The sequence below is a fragment of the Trifolium pratense genome, linkage group LG2 (genome assembly GCF_020283565.1).
Source record: "Trifolium pratense cultivar HEN17-A07 linkage group LG2, ARS_RC_1.1, whole genome shotgun sequence".
Taxonomy (NCBI): Eukaryota; Viridiplantae; Streptophyta; class Magnoliopsida; order Fabales; family Fabaceae; genus Trifolium; species Trifolium pratense.
Window position 1 is genome coordinate 64,214,321 of NC_060060.1, and position 24,340 is coordinate 64,238,660.

At 32.1% G+C, this 24,340-nt stretch overlaps 4 protein-coding genes, 1 long non-coding RNA gene and 2 pseudogenes across 5 annotated transcripts; 3 read left to right on the forward strand and 4 right to left on the reverse strand.

The window, feature by feature from the left end:
- Window positions 1-1,646: 1,646 nt before the first annotated feature.
- LOC123905218 (cysteine proteinase inhibitor 5-like) lies at window positions 1,647-1,985 on the reverse strand. Its single transcript, XM_045954844.1, has one exon. The coding sequence runs from the start codon at window positions 1,983-1,985 to the stop codon at window positions 1,647-1,649; it is 339 nt and encodes a 112-aa protein (XP_045810800.1).
- Window positions 1,986-3,914: 1,929 nt separating this feature from the next.
- Window positions 3,915-4,519, forward strand: LOC123905219 (senescence-specific cysteine protease SAG39-like). The gene is made up of 2 exons (XM_045954845.1): window positions 3,915-4,218; window positions 4,326-4,519. Exons 1-2 carry the CDS (start codon window positions 3,915-3,917, stop codon window positions 4,517-4,519), a joined length of 498 nt encoding a protein of 165 aa, XP_045810801.1.
- Window positions 4,520-4,526: 7 nt separating this feature from the next.
- LOC123905220 lies at window positions 4,527-5,522 on the reverse strand (annotated as a pseudogene).
- A 4,910-nt stretch (window positions 5,523-10,432) lies between these two features.
- Window positions 10,433-11,919, forward strand: LOC123911415. The gene is made up of 2 exons (XR_006810523.1): window positions 10,433-10,960; window positions 11,764-11,919. It is a non-coding gene; the product is annotated as an uncharacterized LOC123911415 (long non-coding RNA).
- Window positions 11,920-17,369: 5,450 nt separating this feature from the next.
- On the forward strand, window positions 17,370-20,230 carry LOC123911416 (G-type lectin S-receptor-like serine/threonine-protein kinase LECRK1). The gene has a single exon (XM_045962821.1). It carries the CDS (start codon window positions 17,479-17,481, stop codon window positions 19,897-19,899), a length of 2,421 nt encoding a protein of 806 aa, XP_045818777.1. The 5' UTR covers window positions 17,370-17,478; the 3' UTR covers window positions 19,900-20,230.
- Window positions 20,231-20,520: 290 nt separating this feature from the next.
- LOC123905221 lies at window positions 20,521-22,081 on the reverse strand (annotated as a pseudogene).
- A 586-nt stretch (window positions 22,082-22,667) lies between these two features.
- LOC123911418 (choline transporter protein 1-like) lies at window positions 22,668-24,296 on the reverse strand. The gene is made up of 2 exons (XM_045962824.1): window positions 23,983-24,296; window positions 22,668-23,628 (listed from the first exon to the last, which is right to left on the reverse strand). The coding sequence occupies exons 1-2, from the start codon at window positions 24,091-24,093 to the stop codon at window positions 23,281-23,283; spliced, it is 459 nt and encodes a 152-aa protein (XP_045818780.1). The 5' UTR covers window positions 24,094-24,296; the 3' UTR covers window positions 22,668-23,280.
- Between the last annotated feature and the right edge of the window lie 44 nt (window positions 24,297-24,340).

Here is a 24,340-nt window from a genome sequence, read left to right on the forward strand (position 1 = left end):
AATAGCCAATTACATGGGCCAATGACATCCACTAATAATATTCATAATAGATTTGGTGGGATTTTTTTGGATGGCAATGTTTTAATATAATGAACTTATTTTTATTTAACTATATATTTTCAACAAAAAAAAAAGGTTAAGTCATGGGACATTGGTAATATTTTTTTTACTTAAAATATTCTTGTAAATTTGAAGATAATTTTGTGAGGAAAGAAACAAGTAGATTATTATAAAATTATTATACATATATTTTACCGACGGCTAAACTGTGAGTAACTATTATAGTTTTATGTCATCAATAATTATTTATATCTATTACGTGATGATTTTTTAGTTGTTTGGTATGAGTGAAAATGAAAGTAAAGTGCGAGGAAAGAAAAATACATATTTTATTGAATACAATAAATACCCTGTATAAATAACTATTAATGTTTTTATATAATACTAGCGGCACGTTAGGTGCGTTTCGCGCCAGTCGGTGTCTATTATGCAAAATTATATAAAAAAAAAATAAAGAAATGTCTTATATATATTATGGTGAGTTTGTTAATAAAAGATTTTTGCAGCTTAAAAAAAAAACAGATATGTCTTATGTTGGTGAGTTCGTTAATAAAAGATTTTTGTTGCTTAAAAAAAATTAAGGGTATTGTTGGTATTATGAAAAGTTCACACCAAAAGTTTTTTTGTATCCTCTTTATATATAGGAAGGTATAGATACGTTTTAAAAAGTTATGTTTCCATTTGTTATAGTATATATATATATATATATATATATATATATGAGTCAGGATCTGTTGACACCAGGTGTCAAATTAAAGTTTGACACCAAATCTCCACCGTTCATTTTCTAAAAATCAATGGCTAGTAATAGTTCTCTAAAATAAGTCACGTGAGCTTTTATCCCCTACTCTCTTCTCTTTTTTCTACACGATATAAGGGATTAACCTAGGCAAACAAAGCTCAATAAGGAGGAGTGGCGCTTAGGAAATAGAATTTCACGTGACTTAATATAGAGAATTATTACTAGCCTTTGATTTTTAAAAAATCAACGGTGAAGATTTGGTGTCAAACTTTAATTTGACACCTGGTGTCAACGGATCCTGACTCATATATATATATATATATATATATATATATATATATATATATATATATATATATATATATATATATATATATAATAATAATAATAATAATAATAAAATAAGTGATTGATTAGACGATTTGATTTTGATTGGAATCATTAAAAAAAATTAAGCCATAAAAAGTGTTAATAAAAAAAAATAAAAAACCAAAAAGGCTAAATTGAGAAGCAAAAAAATTATATATGATTGCTAAAGAAAATCGTATGTCTTAACTCAAAAAAATAAGTGTTTTATTGAAAGAAATAACATTTCACGCATTCACACGTTATGAACTCGTAGTTTATTATGCTAAGTTTTGACAACCACGAAACAAATCTATTGTCAAGCATGATACTTTTTTCTCATTCTACCAATTGTATCCCAACTATTTAAAAATGTTGATAAGTTATTTAGATCAACAATTTATTTTGATATTAATAACATGAATTTTTATTGTTAAACAATATAAGGAATACGAGTGAATGATGCTATAAGATTATATAATAAACAATATTTAATAATTTAAGCATGTGCAAGTTTAAAAGAAGTGAGGCTCTTGAAGTTCTGCTTTTCGAACACAATGGCTTCATAATTGCGAGCACTTGAAGCATCAGAGGCCAAAATGATGAGGCGGTAGTTGATCCCCGCGACTACTTGGGATTCACCCTTAATGATCCTAACGAGCTTCAATTTTGTTACAGTTTTCTCCTTATTGTACTCGTTGACAGCGAAATTGGCGATCTCAATCTCATGTGGATCATTGATGTTGACGGGATTAAATCCTCCTAGTGATTTAACTCTATCAATGGCTATAGAGGCCAACATAATGACCATGAGAAGAACAAGGGATTGAAACCTCATGATGTACTTTTGGTAACGTTTGTCTTTACAAGCTTAACAAATTGTGGTTGGGTGAGTTAGACTTAGCCAATGAGGTTCTTATATAGATATATATTACACAAAATTCAAGCTAAGTCGATATATATTTCTAAATATTAGGAATGTAACGAACCTCTTAATTACTCAAACGTTTCATTTTATTTTTGAGCTGAAAAAATAAATAAGTATAGGGTCATGCTAAACAGTGCCCCCAGGCACTAGTTAAGCATACTAAAAAAAAAACAAATGAAAAAGTTAATGATGAGAGAGAATAACTTTTTACATATTAAAGCATTGAATGCACAATTTACGAGATGAAATTTCTATATTTATATCCTTAACTAGTGCCCCAAGAGCACTGTTTAGCATTTACCATAAGTATAAAAGGCTATTTAAAAGACATAAGTACACTGTGATGAGAGTGGAAGGGTAGTATAATAAATGAGAAAGAGACTATATATAAATAAAGTCATAAAGATAAAGAAAAATGAAGAATCAGAATTCAACAATACTCTCCTTCAATTCCTCCAAGAATGAAGAATATTCAATTGCTACAAGTGACCTTGCTTCAACAATCCATTCAACTAGTGATTCATCTCATATTGTTACCAAATGTTACTGGCTGTTAAATAAGGTAGGACCGTTCGTCAAAATAAAATAAAATAAGGTAGGACCACACCACATGTGTATCATTGGTAGTGCGAGAACAAAAAAACAGATTATACATATACATGCTAACATGCATATGTGAAGATCATTTTTGGTTACCTATTGAAGACAACTTGAAGATTGGTGATTTATCAAGTTTGAACTCTCAATAATTGAATGAGGTGGGTTCTTAACCTTTAGCATAGCTTAACACTTTTAGTTGCATGATAACATTAGTTTAGGTAGGATATATAATACAAAAATTTAACTCTAAGGGTTTAATCTAGTGGTAAAAAAAAGTTTTGAATTCAAGATATTCTATTAATGTCTTTGAAGAAAGCTAGAGATAAATATTTCATAAGTGTTCTTTGAGCTTTATGGTGTTTTTTATCTTATATTTATTGGGGGATTAACCCAAAATAAAGAGCACAGAAGAATAAAAGATGAATGAAGAATGAATAATCTGAGAGAAAATGACTTATTGAAAACTAAGCAGAAATTGAATAAAGGAAAAATAAAATCTTATTCTATTGAGTTATATACAAATGAGATATTACAAGTGTATATATACACAAAAGTGTACCTAACCGACTTAACAAACTATGCCAGTTGTAACTACTAACTAACTGAATTACAACTAACAATAACTAACTAGCTGTTAAAGCTAACAGAAACGTAACTGAACCAAAATAGGGCTTCAGAGCCTCTTATACATCAGAACTTGTATCAATTTCAGAGGCTACGAGGTTCAAAGGCTATATTTTGCTTCAGAGGCTCTACAGCTTCAGAGGATGAACATGTTCCGAGTTTGAATTACAAAACCAATAATATTGAGAGAGAGATACCATATCCTAATTGCAAATTTTTTATCATAATTTGACAATATTAGTTTCACATTATGATCTAATCAATGTACCATGTTATACCACTATTTCTAAAATATTTATGTGATATACTACAATACAAAATATTCATCGTTAGTGTAAGTACATCTTAGGACTGTAGAGAAAGAAATAGATAAAAGACAATAACACATCAGATGCTAAATTTAACAATCCATCTAACTTGTATACATAAGTTATTGAGATTTAATAATAAGAATTTCCTTTCAATAGTTCACATATATGTAAGTAAACATATTGAAGACCCTCAAACCATATCACCATTCACCATGTTTTTCAAAAAAATTCTCTCATCTTCTTCTCGTTCTTTCTTTTTCTTTTAACCGGGTCTTGTATCACAAGTACTCAGCATCATGAATGGATGCTCAAATACAACATAACCTACCAAAATGCTGAGGAACAAAAACACCGATTAGAGGTGTTTGAAGAAAACCTCAAATATATCAATGAAGCAAACTCTGATCCGACAAAGACATATCAGCTAGGTGTAAATCACCTTGCTGATATGTCAGCAGAAGACATGAGGAGGTTAAGGAGCTACAAGAGAATATCCGCAAAAAAGGCAACTACTTTCTATGACAACAATGTGACCATTGATATTCCACACTCTGTGGATTGGAGGGTTCGAGGAGCGGTCACGAAAGTGAAAGATCAGGGGCAGTGCGGTAAGGGAAATTTTGTTTTAATTATTTCCATAATCTGAACATATATATATATATATATATATATATACCGTGTTTTAATTATTTTAAAATTTTGTTTTTTTAATTAGGGAGCTGTTGGGCATTTTCCGCCGTCGGAGCTATTGAGGGAGCTCACAAGATCAAGACCGGAAGGCTTGTTTCTTTGTCCGAACAAGAGTTGGTCGACTGTGACACAGTCGACCAAGGGTGTTTAGGTGGGTATATGGAGAGAGCCTTCGATTACGTGATCGAACGTGGTGGCATTACACACAAGAGGCAATAATAATTATAACAAACAAAGATACTTAATCATCAAACATAATACCTAATCATCAGACAATGGGGAAGGAGGAGTCCTCTGCAATACCACATAATCCCTTTTTCGGTACACCCATACCACGTTTAATCCTCATGTATCCTCTTTCTCCCCAACCAACTCCCCAGGAATTTTTTATGAGCCAAAAATCAACACCATTCTGATCTGTTCCATACCCAACCAATGTAACTCCATGATCCAATTGACTACCGCACGGCCCTGTGTAAATTCCACTCGAGTAAAGTTGGAAACTTAAATTCCCGGCGTCGATAGCAACTGATATAGGCTGATTTACTACGGCCTTCAGCAGTGAATCTTCATTATCTGGTACCTTCTCATATCCTTTGATTTTAGCCACTCGCATTCTCCCAGGCTTGCAAACACCATCCACTCCTCTGTATGGGTACTCTTCTTCCCCAGAAATGCCACCACGTTCGATCACGTAATCGAAGGCTCTCTCCATATACCCACCTAAACACCCTTGGTCGACTGTGTCACAGTCGACCAACTCTTGTTCGGACAAAGAAACAAGCCTTCCGGTCTTGATCTTGTGAGCTCCCTCAATAGCTCCGACGGCGGAAAATGCCCAACAACTCCCTAATTAAAAAAACAAAATTTTAAAATAATTAAAACACGGTATATATATATATATATATGTTCAGATTATGGAAATAATTAAAACAAAATTTCCCTTACCGCACTGCCCCTAATCTTTCACTTTCGTGACCGCTCCTCGAACCCTCCAATCCACAGAGTGTGGAATATCAATGGTCACATTGTTGTCATAGAAAGTAGTTGCCTTTTTTGCGGATATTCTCTTGTAGCTCCTTAACCTCCTCATGTCTTCTGCTGACATATCAGCTAGGTGATTTACACCTAACTGATATGTCTTTGTCGGATCAGAGTTTGCTTCATTGATATATTTGAGGTTTTCTTCAAACACCTCTAATCGATCATAAACACGAACCATTATTACAAACCATTACTCCCTCTGATTTTGCTCCGATCTCACTTTCCGTCCGATCTTGCTCTTGATCCTCGAACACATATCACTCCAACATAGACTCGATCCTCTCGCGATTGTTGTTCTTAGTTGAAATTTGATGTTGTGCTCGTTTCAGATTACTTCTGCGTAAGTTAAATTTCAAAACTCTACTTCAGATTATTTCTTTGGCATTGTTTATGCTTCTTTTCTCCGATTTAGTTTGTGTTCACTAATTGAGCTCCTGATTTGATTTGAATGCTGTGAATTTGTGTTTATTTTGCATATTAGGCTTAAATTCATTAGGTTTTGCACAAATTGAATTCGTTAGGTTTTGCCCAAATTGAATTCAAGTTATTGAATTTGTTCACCAAATTTACTTTACTGTATGAAATTGAATTTCAAAACTCTAATTCAGATTATTTCTTTGGCATTTTTTATGCTTCTTTTCTCTGATTTAGTTTGTGTTCACTAATTGAACTCTGGATTTGATTTGAATGCTGTGAATTTGTGTTTATTTTGCATATTAGGCTTAAATATATTAGGTTTTGCACAAATTGAATTCAGGTTATTCAATTTGTTCACCAAATTTACTTTACTGTATGATATAGAATTAGATGATACTTATTTGATTGATTCTATAAGTCACATTTCAAATGACATGTATTTAGATGATACACGATTCTTATTCTTACCGACAAAATTTGTTGTGAGACAATAATTTCCTCTGTATATTGCTTGCTGACTTCTGATTGGGCAGAGCAATGAGTCGTTGTCCCCTTTATATGTGTTCATAATGATCATCCTTTTTATAGTGTAGGTGATTTGTAAGTTAACCAATTAAACTCAATTTATAGATTATTCATATCAACCTTAGCAGCTTTGTCTTTTAATAAAAAATGAATTGATAGTTAGACTAGTCTTACATAGCTTAGAGGAATGTATGTCTTAGTATAAATATATTTGTGCAGTCATGACAATATATATAGCTATCCAATGTATAACTTTCAGCGTTCCAAATAACACTTCTTCTATCAAGTCTTCATTGCAATTGCAAACTACTTCATAGCTTTACTTATTTTAAAGGGATTATTTATCTTTGATGGATTGTATGGATAGTTTAAACATCAAATTATTAGACATGGTGAATTAGCATGAATTTATACATTGATGTTTCTCATTCTCTCTCTTTTCCATTTGCATATTTGTGGAACTTTTCCTAACTTGAGGTCGATAAAACAAACTTATTTAACCCTGATTAATATGCAGCCTATGTGTTTTCGTATTGTAGCTCTTAGGATGGAGTAGTGGATTCCAAGGTAGCATCTACACTTCGACCCTGTACTAAAGGTCTTTGGTTGTGGAGCTCACCTATTAAGAGGACTGCTCTTGATGGAATATTGTACAGTCTTCTGCTATTAGACATTGAAGGTATAAATGCTTATGATCAAACGGTTAGCTTTTTCAGTTTTCTAAGTGTTTACGTATGCTTATTATCTTGAGTAGATGTAGGTAGTCTGTTTCTAAGAATTACTATATTGTCTTACTCTGCATTTTATTTTTACTACACAGGGGACAAACAACAACCAGATATTTTAGGTATTAATAATACTAAATTAATTGCTCAAAAATCAAAATGAATGTCTCTAATCACAAATCACCATTCCTCTGACCAAACTTGACCTCAGTGGTCAAGTCCATGAATGGACTATCCAGATGCCGGTAAGTCCATGAACAGACTATCCGTTTTTACTCTCTTTCATCTTATATAGTCACGTTATTTGATCTGAAATTCTTTCTCCTTATATTGCAGATTTGCTGAAACCATTATTTTGTATTATACACTTGGTCTATATGAACAGATTGTACTAGTTTTTGCCCCATGCTTTGCTTTCAGTATCATCATTTTTATGTCATGTTCAACAGGCTGAACTTGCACGAATGAATGAAGACTTGGAGCTCTTCAATAATGACACAAATCCACATTATTTTTTTATGAAGGTTGTTAGAATAAACATTTTTACCCGATTTTTATTGTGATATCTGTTGAACTTACGAGTTATAGATTTTCTTTTTATGCATTCCAGAAAGAAGTCATTAAATCAAGAAACAAGGATCTCGTTCAACTTTTTATGTCATGTTCAAAAATTATTTTATTCATAATTTATCTATGGTCATTTTGAATTTTAAACTCATATTTTATTAGTAGAAAAGAGACGATTTTTATAGTGTATTATGGGGTATGAAATTCTTATTTGATTTTTGGCGTTGATTCCATTTTATGAATAGAAAAATATGGTTGCTAAGTTTGAGAAGAATATGGTAATTAACGAGCATGTTATTATTAAGTAATTGTCTAAATTTTCTTTAAAAATGTTTCCTTCTTGTTTATGAATTTTGTGGTTATTTTTAGATCATGTAAATTAAATAGTGTTTTCTTTATAAAATATATAAAAGCAATTTGATCAAACGAAGAAACTATTTTTATGAGATAGGTAAATGACTAATTTTTCGAGGAAATGATTTTTAAAATAAAAATGTTGTAATCATAATTTGTGAATTAGAGATTATATTGGTGACGATTAATGACCTTATGATTTTTGTATGATTAGTATTTTATTTCGTTTTTATGACGTTGTTTTCACTATTATAAATTGTCTTGTTGCCATCTGTCACTAAAACTTATAAGTTGTTTTTGATGTTTGTCACTAAAAGTCTTTGATTGTGCAATCTGTTTATTGCAGACTGTCATTATAGCACGTCTTCTGAATGTTTAATTTTCTGTTGTCTATCACTAAATCCATTTTGTGTATGTTTTGTTTTTAGATCCTGTCACTAAAGCTATTTTCTGCAAAACTGTTGTTATTGTTGAAAAAAAAAATTATAAAAGAAGAAATTGTTAATATTTTTTTTACCTTATTATTTTATAGGTGTTGCATTCTTATGTTATTATATATGTAGTAGGATTCTCTATTCTAGTGATTTTGTTGCAAAAGTAATTTATTTTATGAAAATTATTAAAAATAAATTTGTATGCCGTTAAGCCAATTAAAATAATTTCTTTCTTTACTAAAATAAATTTTGGATAAATAGATCGGAAGAAGTATAGCATGTATAAATAAATGTTAAGTATTGTTGATGGATTTTATTGTAAGTGAGCTTCGAGGAAAAGACTTGGTGTCTAAAATGTGGTATACATGTTTTGTGTTTGTGTGCATATTGTTTATTATTGTGTTGTTGATTCTTTTTTTTCTTTTTTTTATTTAATTGTTGATATCACATTATTAGTTGCAAGTTAATGTGAGTTTTGGAACCACAGAAATAAGACTAGATTGTAGTAATCTTTTATGACTTAATTTAATTGTAGAGCATAAATAACTTGTCCTTCATCCTTAAGAGATAGTGTGTCCTCCACACATCACTCAAATCTTGTTTCATAGGTCTTTTATCAACCAGTGTTTTCTTTGGGCATAAATACTTGAAATCTCGAGCTTAGTTTTGATAAGTCATGCCATTATGTGAGAAGCGTGAATCAAGAGTGTGACTGCTACCGGAAACTCAAAAAATGCTAAGTGCAGGATGTAAAGAACGAGATGACTCTTGGGGGTAGGATGGTTTATACTACCATTATGATCGCTGGCTCACTATTGACAAATTGGGGAACTGATCACCCTCAATCTCTTGTTAATAGTAGAAGGCATCATGATGACTGGAATGGACCAACCTCACCAATTGTTAGAGCATGCAGAGTCAATGCGACATTTTTGTGCGAAGGGGTTGATGACCGATTTTCTGATCTATCGAATCTTCTAAGACACGATTTGATTTAAGTATTTAGCTTTAGTTTTCCTTCCTTTCCTGACCTATTGCCTTCCTTCGTTACTTGATTTTATGACGTGGTTTATTTTTGGATATAAACTGTTTTAAACTATTTTTACTTCATACTTTTGGAGTAATTTTATTATACTAGAATTTTTCGAAATAAAGTGTAAAGTGTTATTTTTTTCAAGGAATATATTGTCTTGAACGTGTTTTACTTTATTTATATTAGACTATTTTACTGGAATTTGTTAATAAAACATTTTACCTTTGCAAATTATTTTGGGATTTATGTTATTGATTTATATTTAACATCAGAGTGCGCAGCGGGAGCATCATACTTCATGTTTTAATTCATTCCTAGACCTTTTATCTTTTTATTATCTAATTGAAAGAGTGTCTTGTTTAATTTTTATCTTTCAAGAATATTATCAATGGTGAATTTAAATAAAAGGCTTAAATGATTTAATTTTTATTTTTTTATTTTTATTTTATTTTTATTTTTATTTTTTTTGCAAATCCTACTTCTATATTTTGCTAATGTCTAGTTTCGGGGACGAAACTAATTTTTGGTGGGTAGAATATAAGAACCGAGAATTTTATTTTATATGTAGATAAGTATTTTACTCTATTTACAAGCTAAGTTAGAATATTTTAACTTCAATTTCATAAAGTGATTTTCTTACGCTATGAATTTACTTAATGAGGAAAACCTATTTAACCTATCTTTTCGGTTTTCTAGTTTCGAGGACGAAACTATTTTAAGGGGGTAATAATGTAATATCTCAATATTTTAATATGTCCTATTTATTTATTTATTTATTTTGTTAAATCAATTTGGCATGATAATTACTAACATGTATTCTTATCATAATTAAATACTTTGATAAGTTTTTACTTTCTAAAAACGATGTATTTTCATTAATTAATTAAGTCATAGTATATTTTATGAGTTATTCTATAGTACATGTTTTATATTATGGATTTTTATCCTATTTTATTTTAATCTAATTATTAGTGAATAATATAGTGAGAAATATCCAAAAAGACATAGGAATTTATGTGGAGAATGTATTTAACTAAGTGGAGAACTTAAATAATGTTTGCAACCTTTGATTTCTATGACCATTCATCCCTTCATTATCCTATTCACGCCATGACTAGTGGAAGAATTAAAGAATTTAACTCTCATACATCAATCCTCTTGATTATCCCTAGTTCCATGTGTTCTTTCATCTCCTCATCAAGCTATATATATTGCCATACGATCAATATTGAGCTACACCTTAATCTTTAGTTACCTTGCAAATAAGAAATATCACATATCTCTCTCTGATGTCTCTCATAGCTGCCAAACACGTTTATGAAGCATGGAATGGAAGTATTAAAAATTTCTATTTGGAGGAAGGTTGGTATCTGGCTTTTCAGCTTGATGTTGGTCATAGCTCCGATTGCTATCCTTTGTGTTTTATTTGCAACTAGGCATTTTCGGTCATAGCTCTGATGGTCATAGCGTCGAAATGAACTTTGGAGTGAGATATATCTCGTGTACCTTGTAGCTGCGAATTTAGGCTTAGAGTATTGCGCTTGGAACGAAATCGGCCAAGGTAAGGGCTTTTTCCCCATACACTCATGCACATAGGGTTTATGTTATAGATTAATAATGGAATATTTAACCGTTAAGAAGGAATGAAAATAGAAGGAATGAAAGAACTATTTTTATAACAACTCTATGCTATTTCATTACATTCCGAGTATGTGTGTGTGGCTGATTGCATATGTAATTCTATGATTGATGTGTTTTGTGGTTGATTGTGGATATGAGTGTTTGGTTGGTTTTTGATAAAATGAATATTTGGTGTGGTTTAAAAGAGAAAATTGATTTTGATTTGATCTGGTGGAAGTAGCGATGATTTTAAAAGAAAGTTTATATATTAAGTGTCAAATAGGGCGATTTAATATTTGTGTATATTAAAGTGTGTATATGAAGCATAGCATGACATATAGTTGAGTCATAGGTGCCAAATGGGGCGATTTGTTATTATGTGCCAAATGGGGCGAATACGCTACTTGGGGCGTAAAATTCCAAGTGCCAAATGGGGCGAATACGCTACTTGGGGCGTTAAATTCCAAGTGCCAAATGGGGCGATTTGTGCCAAATGGGGCGAATACGCTACTTGGGGCGTTAAATTCCAAGTGCCAAATTGGGCGATATCCGGATCATGGTCTAGTTGCATTTCATGCATCATTAGTTTGTATAAATTGTTATTAAAAAGAGTTTCTTGCATCGATTTTATTTTATTACTTTTTATGGCCGAGTATTTTATTTTTAGTTTATAACATTTACCTTCCGTTCGGCATGATTCAATTTGCATAAGGAAATTGACCCTTACATTAAATATGGTTGTAGGTACCAAAGGTGAAATATGAGGTGATGTGTTGCTTGTAGGTGCGCGGGACTAAACAAATTTGGGTTTTATAAATTTGTAATTCTTTTTAAAGAAACAAAGTATTTTTATGAGTAATTTCTTTATAGAAAAATATGGGTTGTTACATTTTGGGACAAGTTTTGATGTTTGCTTCTCAATTTCTTCATTTTTTGATCTCATAGAATATATCAGTATTTCTTTTATTTCCGTGCATTTGCCTTTAGAACATATTATACCGCCTATGATATTCGACTAAACTATATATACTAACTTAGGTCTTTACACTAAAAGATTATATATACTAACATGTATTAATATTCAATGGTTGGATGTACAATGATGACATGAGTTTAATGAATGTCACATATAAGCGCACATAAAATCTTATAATCTTATAGTTGTATGAATGGATGATTTAAATGTAAGAAATAGTTGTTGGAAAAGTTGATAAAATTATAATTTTATATTCAACATGAAATAACTCTCTATTCAACATGAAATAACTCTCTATTTTTTCTTCATAACATTGCGAAAATTGCTTTTTAGGCTCCCCTATTTGCTACGAAATCTCCCAAAAATCCAAAAATGCCCCTAAATTTAAGTCCCAATTCAGTTTGGATTCTACAAACCGAATCCAATAGCTTTCATATCGTAGGAACCGAAATAGCATAAATAGCTTGTTGCTTACATTCCATTTTCTCCACCTTTTCCCTTTCATTTTGCTTCGCTTGCTTTTCATTTTGGCTTCCAATTGAAACAAAAACAGAGTTGCACGCATTTTGTTTCCTGAAGCTACCAATCTCTCTGAAACTTTGCAAACAAAATCAATTCCTTTCATCCTTGATTGATTGTTGTTGTTCACCTGCTGCAGTTGTTGTTATTGTTGTTGTTGTTGTTCATCTTCATCTTGCTTAGATCATGTTTTTGTCTACCGAAAATGCTTCGATTTGATTTTCGTGTACAGAAAACACTTCGATTCGGTTTCTAACTACCAAAAACGCTTCGATTCGGTTCCTAACTACCGAAAACGCTTTGATTCGGTTTCTAACTACCGAAACGCTTTGATTCAGTTTAGCTGCCGAAAACACTTCGATTCAGTTTCAGTGCACCAAAAAGCAATGCATGGGGCCTAAATAGCAATTTTGTCAACTTGGGGGCCTAAAAGCAATGCATGGGACCTAAATAGCAATTTTCTAACATTGCTAACCAGAACATTACAAAAAAGATAGTGGGCTAGGCCCAATAAATTTATTTTGAATAAATAACTTTAACTCTAACTAAAATGACCTAATTATGTCTCTTACCATTTAACTAAAAACCATCCTTTGTATTATAAACCAATTGATCCATCACCTCCTGATATAGAAAACTAGTCTCACACCCGTGCGATGCACAGGTGTTATGTGGTATTTTATATTATAATGTTGAAAAATTATTTGTAGAAATTGTAACAATAAGTATTATAAAATGAAAATTATAATAATAATAATATAAAAGTGATGTACTTATCACTTCCTCCAACCAATATATATACCTATATGTATAGAGAATGAGTACGGACCATCAAAATTGAATGAAATATATTTATTTTTTTGGTGGGGTGTGCCAGCCAATGCAATAGTGCAACGCATAGGTGACACACTAAAATTGAATGAAATATGATAATGATAATGGTTATTATATATTTCAATCTCATAACCTAACTTTTTGCATAATCTTCACTCTTCTCTAAAATTATAATGTAATTAAGTCAATAATGTATATCTTCGTATTTTTTTTGTGTGACTAAATTATAAACTCTTTGTTGTTTCTATGAAAACAGTTGACATTTAAATGGGATAAATATTGAAAGAGAATCCAACCATGTTCATCTTCATTGTCACTAAGAAATGTTATAATAATGTAGAAAAATGTAACATCACAACATCAATTTTTGGATAATTGGAGAGGTATAATTCAATAATAATGTAGAAAATTGTAATATCTTGTGACATCAATTTTTGGATAATTGGAGAAGCATAATTCTTTATTATTTATTATGAGACTGATATAATATAAAAAAAAAATAGAGATGAGAATGATATAATATTGATTATATTGAAAAAATATATAAGGAATTGATGTGGAAACAAAAAAAATAGAGATGAAAATGATATAATATAAGGAAGTGATGTGACATTATTGTGTGATTTAATTGGATGTAAATGAGTGATGTGGATTAGGGTTAAGATGGATAGTAGGAGAACTATCTAGGAATTATATATATATATTATATATATATATATATATATATATATATAGATATATATGATCGAATGACATGGTTGATTAAAACCTTTCACTTTATTTGACGAAATAAAAAGCCTTATATATCATTAAAATTTACTACATTTTATGAATATTGAGATAGGTACCACTAAAATATTTTAGAACAATTTTTTTTCCACCCCTACAATTATACCTTTACTCCTACAAATATTAGAAAAATTCCAATATTACCCTTTTGATTTCACCCCTCAAAAGAATTCTGGTATATAAAACTTTTTCGAGATTGAATGAATTTGCAGTTTTTCGGTAACATAATTTTTTTGTGACAAATCCGGTAACATAATTATATGCCAAAAAAATTGAAAAATAATTTCAGATAAAATTGCCACAACACATAATTTACAAACCGGAAAAATTTATATAAATGAGTTCCGGAACTATTCTGTTACGAACCCAGAACTTCTTGTTGCACCTGATCTTTCTTTGATTTCTTTTTCTTATTAAATAAAAAATTGAAGGTCCCCACCAATAGCTTTGAATGAAAAGGAAGAGACGTGGAATGGAAAGGGACAATTGAAGGAGTTCGCTTAGTATATCATATCGCAAGTTCCGAAAATCTTTTGCAAATTCATGGATATATCCGTGAATTATTTCGCTAAATCTTATCTATATAGCGAATTATGGAAAATAAAAAAAATCTATGAATTGGAACTTCTAAAAAACAAATCGAAGAATTTTTTTAGAATTACAATCCCCATAAACACCAATAAAAAAGATAACCAATTTAAAATTCGTGGATTTTTAGAAGCACTTCTAAAAAGTTTTAAAAGTGTCCCGATTTGAAAAGTTTTTGTTGAATTTTTGGATCTAACAAATTTGACTCCTGTGTTTAACAAACTTGGTTCCGGAAATCTTTTGCAAACTGTTCCGGTTTATAAAAATGATATTCAAACTATTCCGGTAAGCATTAAAACTATTCCGGTTTTGTGATATTTTTCAAAAAAAAAAAAAAATTGATATTGATACCGGAACACTTATAACAAGTGTTCTAGTTTGTGATAATTCCCAGAATAAATCGCAACAAAATATCTCTGCTCTTTTTAAGTGTTCTGATAACCAAGCATCAGAACTATCCCATTTGAAACAACAAAATATCTCTGGGTGCCACTTTTTTTAGAGTTTCTTAAAGAGGATTTTGTGGATCTGATAGAGCTTATTGTTCGTGATGAAGATGGAGAAACGAACATGGATTTGTTAACTGCAAAGGTAAACGATGTGTTTGGGATTGCAACCTCCATGGTTGGTTTCTACAAATTCAAGAGGATTGCTCTTGTTATTCAATGCCTATGCTATTGCAAATCAAGTTGTGGGGGACAAACCAGAACACTTCGTTATAAGTGTTCCGGTAACAAAAAATGACAAAGTAAAATAAAACAAAATAATAAAATAAGGGTTAAATAGGAATAGTTTAAAATATGTTGGGGTAAAGAGTTAAATGTAGGGGTAAAAAAAAATTCAATATGAAAAGAAATTCTCAACTTTTTAATAGAGCTGTAAAAAGGGCCTTAAGGGGCCGGTCCTTTAAGGGGTGGACCCACTTATTCCTGATTATTAATTTTATTTAAATTTTAAACACAGTTTTTTTAGGGTGCCGATCGTGGACAGTGCTGATTGAAGAAAAAGAGAATAAGTTCACGACACTAGAAAAATTGTTTAAAATTTAAATAAAATTAATAATCAGGAATAAGTGGATCCGCCCCTTAAAGGGCCGGCCCCTTAAGGCCCTTTTTACAGCACTACTTTTTAACCATGTTGGAAGCATTTATATAGGCCCGGAGGCCCAGCTTACTTCAAAGTATACTACACTCATTAGGGCCTAACATAACCAACCTTTGTTATTTGCACACCCACCTTTGATATTGACACCACTGTTTTATTCTACTTTATTTTCCTTCACATTACTAGGGTGAGAGCAACGTAGAATAAAATTTGTTAGGTGTTATTATCTAAGAAAAATAATTGTTTATAATCAGTTTTCAAATACATAGTTTAAGCAATGTGTTAACCGTATAGTGGGGAAAAGGAATCGTAATTATATATGAATTGTTGAATTTTCAAAAAAATAAAAAATAGAAAATTAGATTTGAATTGTTACCTTTCAAGTTTCAACTGGTTTAGTATAATCACGAAGTTGAATTTTCGTCAACATTAAATATTTATTCCATTTTCTCCAAAGGCATCTAAGTGAAATAGGGATGGCAATTTGACTCATACCCAGAGGGTACCCGCAAAAATTATCCACAACGGGTAGGGTAAAAACTCGCATTTTGGGTACAGACACGGGTATGGGTAATTACCCGCAAAAATGAACGGGTATGGGTGCGGGTACGGGTACCTTAGTACCCACTCCGCCCCATACCCGCATAATATATATTTATTTATTTATTTTATTTAAATTATTATATTATAATATATGTAAATCAATTTAAAACAATACAACTCTACTAAACTATTACATATTTTTAATAAAAATGTTTATTTATAACATAATATAAAAATAATGTGAATATTTAACATAAATATGAACTTTAACACAAAGTTAGTAATAATTTTGTATATAATTTTCATTAGTCAATATTAAAATCTTTGAAATTTTTTAATTCTATTAAAATTATATGATATTTTATAATTGATCAATTTATTTTTAGTAAAAATGCGGGTAACCGGTACGGTATGGGTACCTAGGAACCCATAGGGTATGGGGGCGGGGGCAAAAGTTGTTACCCACACAGGTATGGGGATGGGTACAAGTATTTTTTCAATCCGCGGGTATGGGAATGGGTACTATAGTACCCTACCCATACCCTACCCATTGTCCTAAAGTGAAACACTCTAAATCATCAAAAGGATCCAATGGATTCAAACACGACAATTGCAAACATTTCATTTATACAGCAACATTCAAATCCTTTGAATTTTCTTCTAGCTGCGGTCAATTAAGTTTCTTTACAATATTACACTGATCGTTTTCACCCACTAATTAAAGTTAACAAATAATAACAAGACATCACATATAGTCAATTACTTGCACCATTAATATACTCATTTTTTTTTTGTCATGTCACCACTTAATATAGTAATAAAATTTACATAAATAATCAAAAGAAAAAAGGAATTAGTCAAATTGGTAAGCGTTTTGGTCCTCTTAAACATGTGGTTAGAGATTCGATTTCTGACTTATGCTTATAGAAAAAATTCAGTTGGGAGAGAACAATCCACCTTATACACCTCACAAATGGCGAAAACTAGTCATAGCTGTTGAAACTTCGTATCAATATTGTAATAACCCAAACAAAAAAATTACATACTACATAAATAGGCACATTTCACAAACTTCTAGCACCATCTCAATCTATCATTTCTCAAAAATGACTTCTTCCTCCACCCTTTACATAATCTCCATTCTTTTTCTTCAACTTGTGTTGGTCTTTGGAAACGTTACTCGAAGTTCTACACTCACTACTACCAACAACAACAACAATCCATGGCTATCACAATCTGGTGAATTTGCTTTTGGATTCCAACAACTTAAAACCACAACAAACAACTTCATGCTTGCAATATGGTACAACAAAATACCTGAAAAAACCATTGTTTGGAGTGCAAAAGACATAAACAACAACAACCTCGTACAAGCACCGACAGGATCACAGATTCAGTTAACATCGGGTGGACTCACGTTGACAACATCACAAGGTGAATCTATTTGGACAGCACAACCAAATGAAGCTGTTTCCTATGGAAACATGCTTGACAATGGAAACTTTGTTCTTGTAAACAAGAATTCTAATATTGTTTGGGAAAGTTTCAAGTTTCCTACTGATACCCTTTTGCCTAATCAATCTCTTGAGTTAAATGGAACCTTAACTTCAAGATTATCAGAGACTAATTACACAAGTGGAAGGTTTCAACTCTATTTTAATGATGATGATAATAATCATGTTTTGTTAAGTCCACTTGCATGGCCTACTCAATTACGTTACAAATTTTACTATAGAATTGATGTTCCTATTAGTTCGGCTTCTTCGAGTTTAGTTTTCGATGAATCAGGAGAAATTTATGTGGAAACAAATAATAATGGAACTAGAGTGAAACCTGAAGGTACACAATGGAAGAATTTAGTTCTTGATCCTAAGTTGTATTATTATAGAGTAACACTAGATTATCATGGAGTTTTCACCCAATATTCTCATCCAAGAGATACTAAAGCACAACAAGAATGGACTATTGTAAGGTATGTTCCTGATAATATTTGCATTGCTATATTCAATGAAAAAGGTAGTGGAACTTGTGGATATAATAGCTATTGCTCCATGGAAAATCAAAGGCCTACATGTAAATGTCCTTATGGTTATTCATTGATTGATTCAAGTAATAAATATGGGGGGTGTCAACTCAATTTCACATTTGCTTGTGGAGCTGATAATGGCGATGGATTGAATGTGAAGCAAGAAGATTTATATGAGTTCACTGTTCTTAAAGATGTGGATTGGCCTTTATCAGATTATGAAAAGATGCAGCCTTATGGTCAACAAGATTGTCAACAATCTTGTTTGCATGATTGCTTATGTGCTGTTGCTATTTTCAATAACAGAACTTGTTGGAAGAAAAGATTGCCTCTTTCTAATGGAAGAGCACAAAGTGGCGGTCAATTAGTACTTGTGAAAACAAGAGTTTCTCCTCTTGGTAGTCTTGGTCGTAGTCCTTCGAGTTCATCTGATTCGAATAAAGACGATGGAGTTAAGCCGATTCTTCGAGGTTTGCTTATTGGTTCAACTGTCTTCAATAGCATACTCTTGGCTTTGGTTGTTTTCGTGACTTTGTGGAAGCCGAAAAGGGTTGTCCAAGCTGCAACTCTAGTGGAAACAAATTTATGTTCGTTTAGTTATGAGGCGTTAAAAGAAGCTACACGGGGTTTTAGTGAAGAACTAGGTAGAGGTTCCTTTGGAATTGTTTATAAAGGTGAATTAAAAGCAGCAGCATCTTCTAATGCTGTTGCTGTTAAGAGATTGGATCGGTTGGCGCAAGATCGTGAGAAGGAATTTAAGACCGAGTTGAGAGCCATTGGTAAAACCTGCCACAAAAACTTGGTAAGGTTGATTGGATATTGTGATGAAGGAATGCATAGAATGTTGGTGTATGAGTTCATGAGCAATGGTAGTCTTGCAGATATCTTGTTTGGACAAACCAAACCGATTTGGAATCAAAGGATTGGATTTGCTATGGGGATTGCAAGAGGGTTGGTGTATTTACATGAAGAGTGTGATGCTCCCATCATTCATTGTGACATAAAGCCTCAAAATATACTCATAGATGAGTACTTCACGGCGAAGATATCTGACTTTGGATTGGCCAAGTTGTTGTTGGCTGATCAAAGTAGAACAAATACCATGATCCGAGGAACGCGAGGATATGTAGCTCCTGAATGGTTCAAGAATGTTCCTGTGACGGCTAAAGTGGATGTTTACAGCTTTGGTTCCATGTTGTTGGAAATCATTTGCTGCAGAAAAAGTGTGGTGCTGATGGAGTCAGGGGAGGAAGAGAAGGCAATTTTGACAAATTGGGTTTGTGATTGCTACATGGAAGGGAGCATAGATGTTCTCGCGGAGAATGATCAAGAGGCCTTAGAAGACATTGACAGGTTAGAAAAGTGGATAAAGATAGCAATTTGGTGCATTCAAGAGCATCCTGAAATGAGGCCAACAATGAGGATGGTCATGCAAATGCTAGAAGGTGTGGTTCAAGTCCCTAACCCACCATCGCCTTTTTCCTTCAGTTCGATTGCTTGACTTCCATGCCTTCGAGCCAGAAAATCAAAGAGGAGAAAAGGTTGACCTCACATTTGCTGTAAATAAATACCAATATAAATTCCTATATACAATGTTTGCGATTATTTTATGTTACGATACACAAATTGTTCAACTCAAACAGGCATTCAGATTTGTATAATTTTATACCATTATTCACAACTAATTAGGTTTGATCTTCGGTCTAGTTATTAAAACATTGTTAGCAACTAATTACTTTTTGTATCTTCGGTCTAATCTAATTAGGTTTGATCTTCGGTCTAGTTATTAAAACATTTGTATCCCAACATTGTCATTCAAAAAGATTTATTCTCTCAAACGCATAGAATTGCATGAAACACACTCAGATAAAAATGGAAGAAAGTAGTAAAATGACATAGTAATAAAATTTCCACAGAATGAGGTCAATAAAATATATCTTCAAGAAAATACATCATCATATGTATATATAGTCATTAATCTACACAGCCTGCTTCCTGCAACATGTCGTCGTCATCGCAAGTACATAGACAAAAGTAAACAAAATTGGTGAGTAATTATAAACACATAAACACATCACAAAATCATAAAATTATTCATAATAATTCACATAAGGGTGTAAACTTCATACCAATAGTATTATCAATGATTTCTTCTTTAACCCCTTGATAACCTTTGTTTCAAATAAGGACATTATCTTCTTTGACTCTTGTGTAGAAATCTTTACATTCTCTAACTTACTTGAGCGCTCTATAATATATCTCGCAAAGTCAAATTCAGCTTTTATATTTTGAATTCCTTTAAATTCAAATGTAACGAGACTATTTGAAAGACATGTCGGAGTTAACGATGACTCCTCCCAGCCCGAGTTTCCGTCCATGCTTTTAAATAATTTCTGCATTTAAATTATACATACCAAATATTGTGTTAGAATTTACCAACTCTAATTTAAAAAAAATAAAATTCATGCATACATACCTCAATGGCAAGATCCTTAAGGTTAGGAGCGCTTTGAAGAAAACTAACAAGCATATTCCAACTGCAATTCATAGATATTTGTACGGATAAAGATACTAAATTGTGAAAAGTGAGAAGACTTAAGTTGTCAAGATTGTCCTCCATGCTCAGTAACTGCACAACCAAATTAAAAAAGAGGAGATTTGCTTATAAGTTACAAAATATGGAACTTAAAAGTAATATATTATTTCTACACACCACCGAATAACTATATGTTTTGAGATGCATATACTATATATAGTACTATATATATATGAAACTTAATTACCTGAACGGTTTCAGGATCAAGAGACAATGATTTCACATTAGAAAGTCCATTCAAGAGGGTGTACAAATTACTGCGAGAATCCGAATTCCCAGTAATGCAAAGAGAAGCTTGATCAACATTGGGAAAGTTTACAAATTCATATTTTCGGGCAGAATTATCAATAATATCGAGAATTTCAAGTGATGACAAGAGATTGATTTTAGCAGTTCCGACTTTGACCTCAGAATAAACAGCATCAGGCATAATGACATCAAGGTATAATCTCTTTAATAAGGGAAAAGTGATATTCAAGGGTTGTTTGAAGAAGTCATTTAACGAAAATTCTTCAAGACATGGACAACCAGATAGAAAACTAAGATCAAACTCTGAATGATCTTCAAAGATAGAATTTAACACAATATGTGTGAGATGAAGAATCTTTAAAGATGGAAAATATACTACATTGGAAGAATTGAGTTTAAATTGAATTTTGCCCCCCAATTTTAAGACGACGAGTGACTTAGAAGTGGAAAGCCTAAGAGGCAAAAAGGTTGACTTTTGGAGAGTCAAATCCATGTAAAGTTCCTGGACATTGAGGTCTAATGCCTTTGAGATCCACATGTGTACATGATATGGTTCACCACAAAAGTCACCAACAAGATTCAGTTTTCTTATATTTTTGTTGCGTCTTAAGAGAGCTGCATATACATATACAGATTGAGTTGTTTCTTCCGATAATTTAAAGTGAAGGTCGAGTATCATGGTGCAGATGAATGCCCATCTTTTGGATAGAACACTTGTTCTATAAGCCTCTTCTGTTGACATGAAAGACAGAATATGACAAGCCAATTCGTCTGAGAGATTGCTTAACCGGTCATCGGAGGAGCAAGCCACTCTTTTGGCCTGATTGGCTTCCTCCATATTCTTGATGTCAATGGAGAAAGGAATTTTTATATATTTTTTACGGCACTATTAATATGGTTTCATCAAATCAATGTGTAGTATAAATAATAACAAGGGTAGGTGTTTTTTTTTGTTTTCTTGAAGGGGAAGTTTGGTTTTTTTTTTTACAGAATATATATATATATCAAATAGAAAAAAATTTCAAGGCTGATTTAGTATGAAACTTATAGGCATTTTTTTTTTTGGACTATATAGGCATAATAATATGACATAGGGCCTGTTTGGAGTTGCTTATTGTTGAGCTTATGAAAATAGATTATGCAAATAAATAAAGTTTTATGTTGATTAAAAAGTTTTTTGAAGGAATGTTGATTAAAAAGTTTTCACTAACAAAAATTGTATTTTTATAAGTTGTTTTATCATAAACTATCTTGAAAAGTTTATAGTAATACATAAAAGTTTATTTATTTGCATAAGCTCAAAAATAAGTCAATCAAAACGGGACCATAATGATTGGATGATGGTACATATCTAATGAAACTGCTACTACAGTATTCATCTTAAAATTAAATCTTATTATTTTTTATTTCATCCATAAAAAATGGGTCACTTAACAGCATTTGTCGCCCCAGGCACAGCTTTATTCGCCCCAACCACAGATTTTTGCCCCAGGTGAAATTTCCAGACAGATCCCTTTTCACAGCTTTGAGTTTTTTCTGCCCAAGCGCAAGACTTTTCGCCCCAGGCGAAATTTCCAGACTTACATCCAAATTGATCCCTTTTTCTTCCCTTGCAAGTAATCTCAATTCTATGCAACTTCCAACTAAACTATGACCAAAAAATACATCAAAATACCTACTAAACTCCATTGAAATGATCTAAAATACATGTAATGACCAAGAGTCATCAATGCACATAACTAGATACTTTTAGTCTGCGACGAAGAGATTCAAGCAGAAACCGGATTGATTCTACAAATGACACAATCAGAGAACCCAGAGCCACAGATCCGATACTGTAACGCATAAACCTCTTCATGGAGGAAAAGACTGACAGAACTGGAATTTCAGGCTGCACTCAGAAATATATATTACATTTAATAATTGACACAATTTTCCGTATGTTCCACACAATGAGCTACATTTTAACAATTTATCATGCCAAATCTTATACCAAAGAGGAACAATTTCTCAGCCAAATAGCAACTTACTGATGTTTCACCATGGGCCCAGTAATAAGAGGCAACAGATCCGGCAACTACTGTTGACGAGGACGCTACGAAAAATTGTGTAGACCAATAGCACCCAAATAGGTGAAAAAGAATGGAGATTCCAATGTGGTGTGTAATGAATGCTATATCCACAACAGCGATCACAGTTCACCCGTTTTGCCACAAGATCATATGTGCAGCAGTTAGAGTTGCAGTCGTTCTGAACAATCTGGACAGAGCTGAATAAATGGAGAGCAGCTGAAGTCCAAAACATGTAAAACACAGCAAGGATAGCGTACGGAATTAGTGGAAAAATTATGAGTGCTTGAACTTCTCCAATCAATTTTGCTGCTACCTGTGAACAAAGTTAGGATTTTATCAATTAAATTGTTTGACTCGGGTAATGGAAGGAATGATGCATTACCATTTCAGTTATTAGCAGTTTGAACACTGTTGCTTTATCGGAAAATTGTGTTTAACACTGTTGAAAACGAGCATGGACTTTATCTATTTTCCTAGAACAATAGGGCTTTACGTGAACCCTCAATTGCAAAGTCCTTAGTAATGAGTAGAGTTATATTTGCGTAGGAGCACTCGATAAGGTTAAAAAACCACATCTGATCACTTTCAGATATGAACTCATGTAACAAAATTAAGAACAAAACTAAGAAACTAGTTTACTAATTGCATATTACAAAGTGATGCTTGCCTTCAGGACTGATGTTGCCATAAGGATGCGTCGCACAATAGCAATTGAAGTAAGAATGGCAACAGCACTGATAGCAGTCATAAGTATAGTGACAGCACATAGATGAGTCATCTCCTGAAATTGATATTATTTTGTTAGATCTACACATGCAAAAAATATCAAGTCTTTGAAGACTAGAGAAAACATGAATCCTTTTCACAATAGGATGTTACTCACCCTCCCAAATACATTAATGCAAGGGTCATGCTCACCAATGATGGGAGAAATAGCATCATTTCAGGAAAAAAAACATTAACTTAGTATTATTGTTTGACTGATGTTTGTCCAAAATCCAGATAAAGAAACTAAAATATTAATC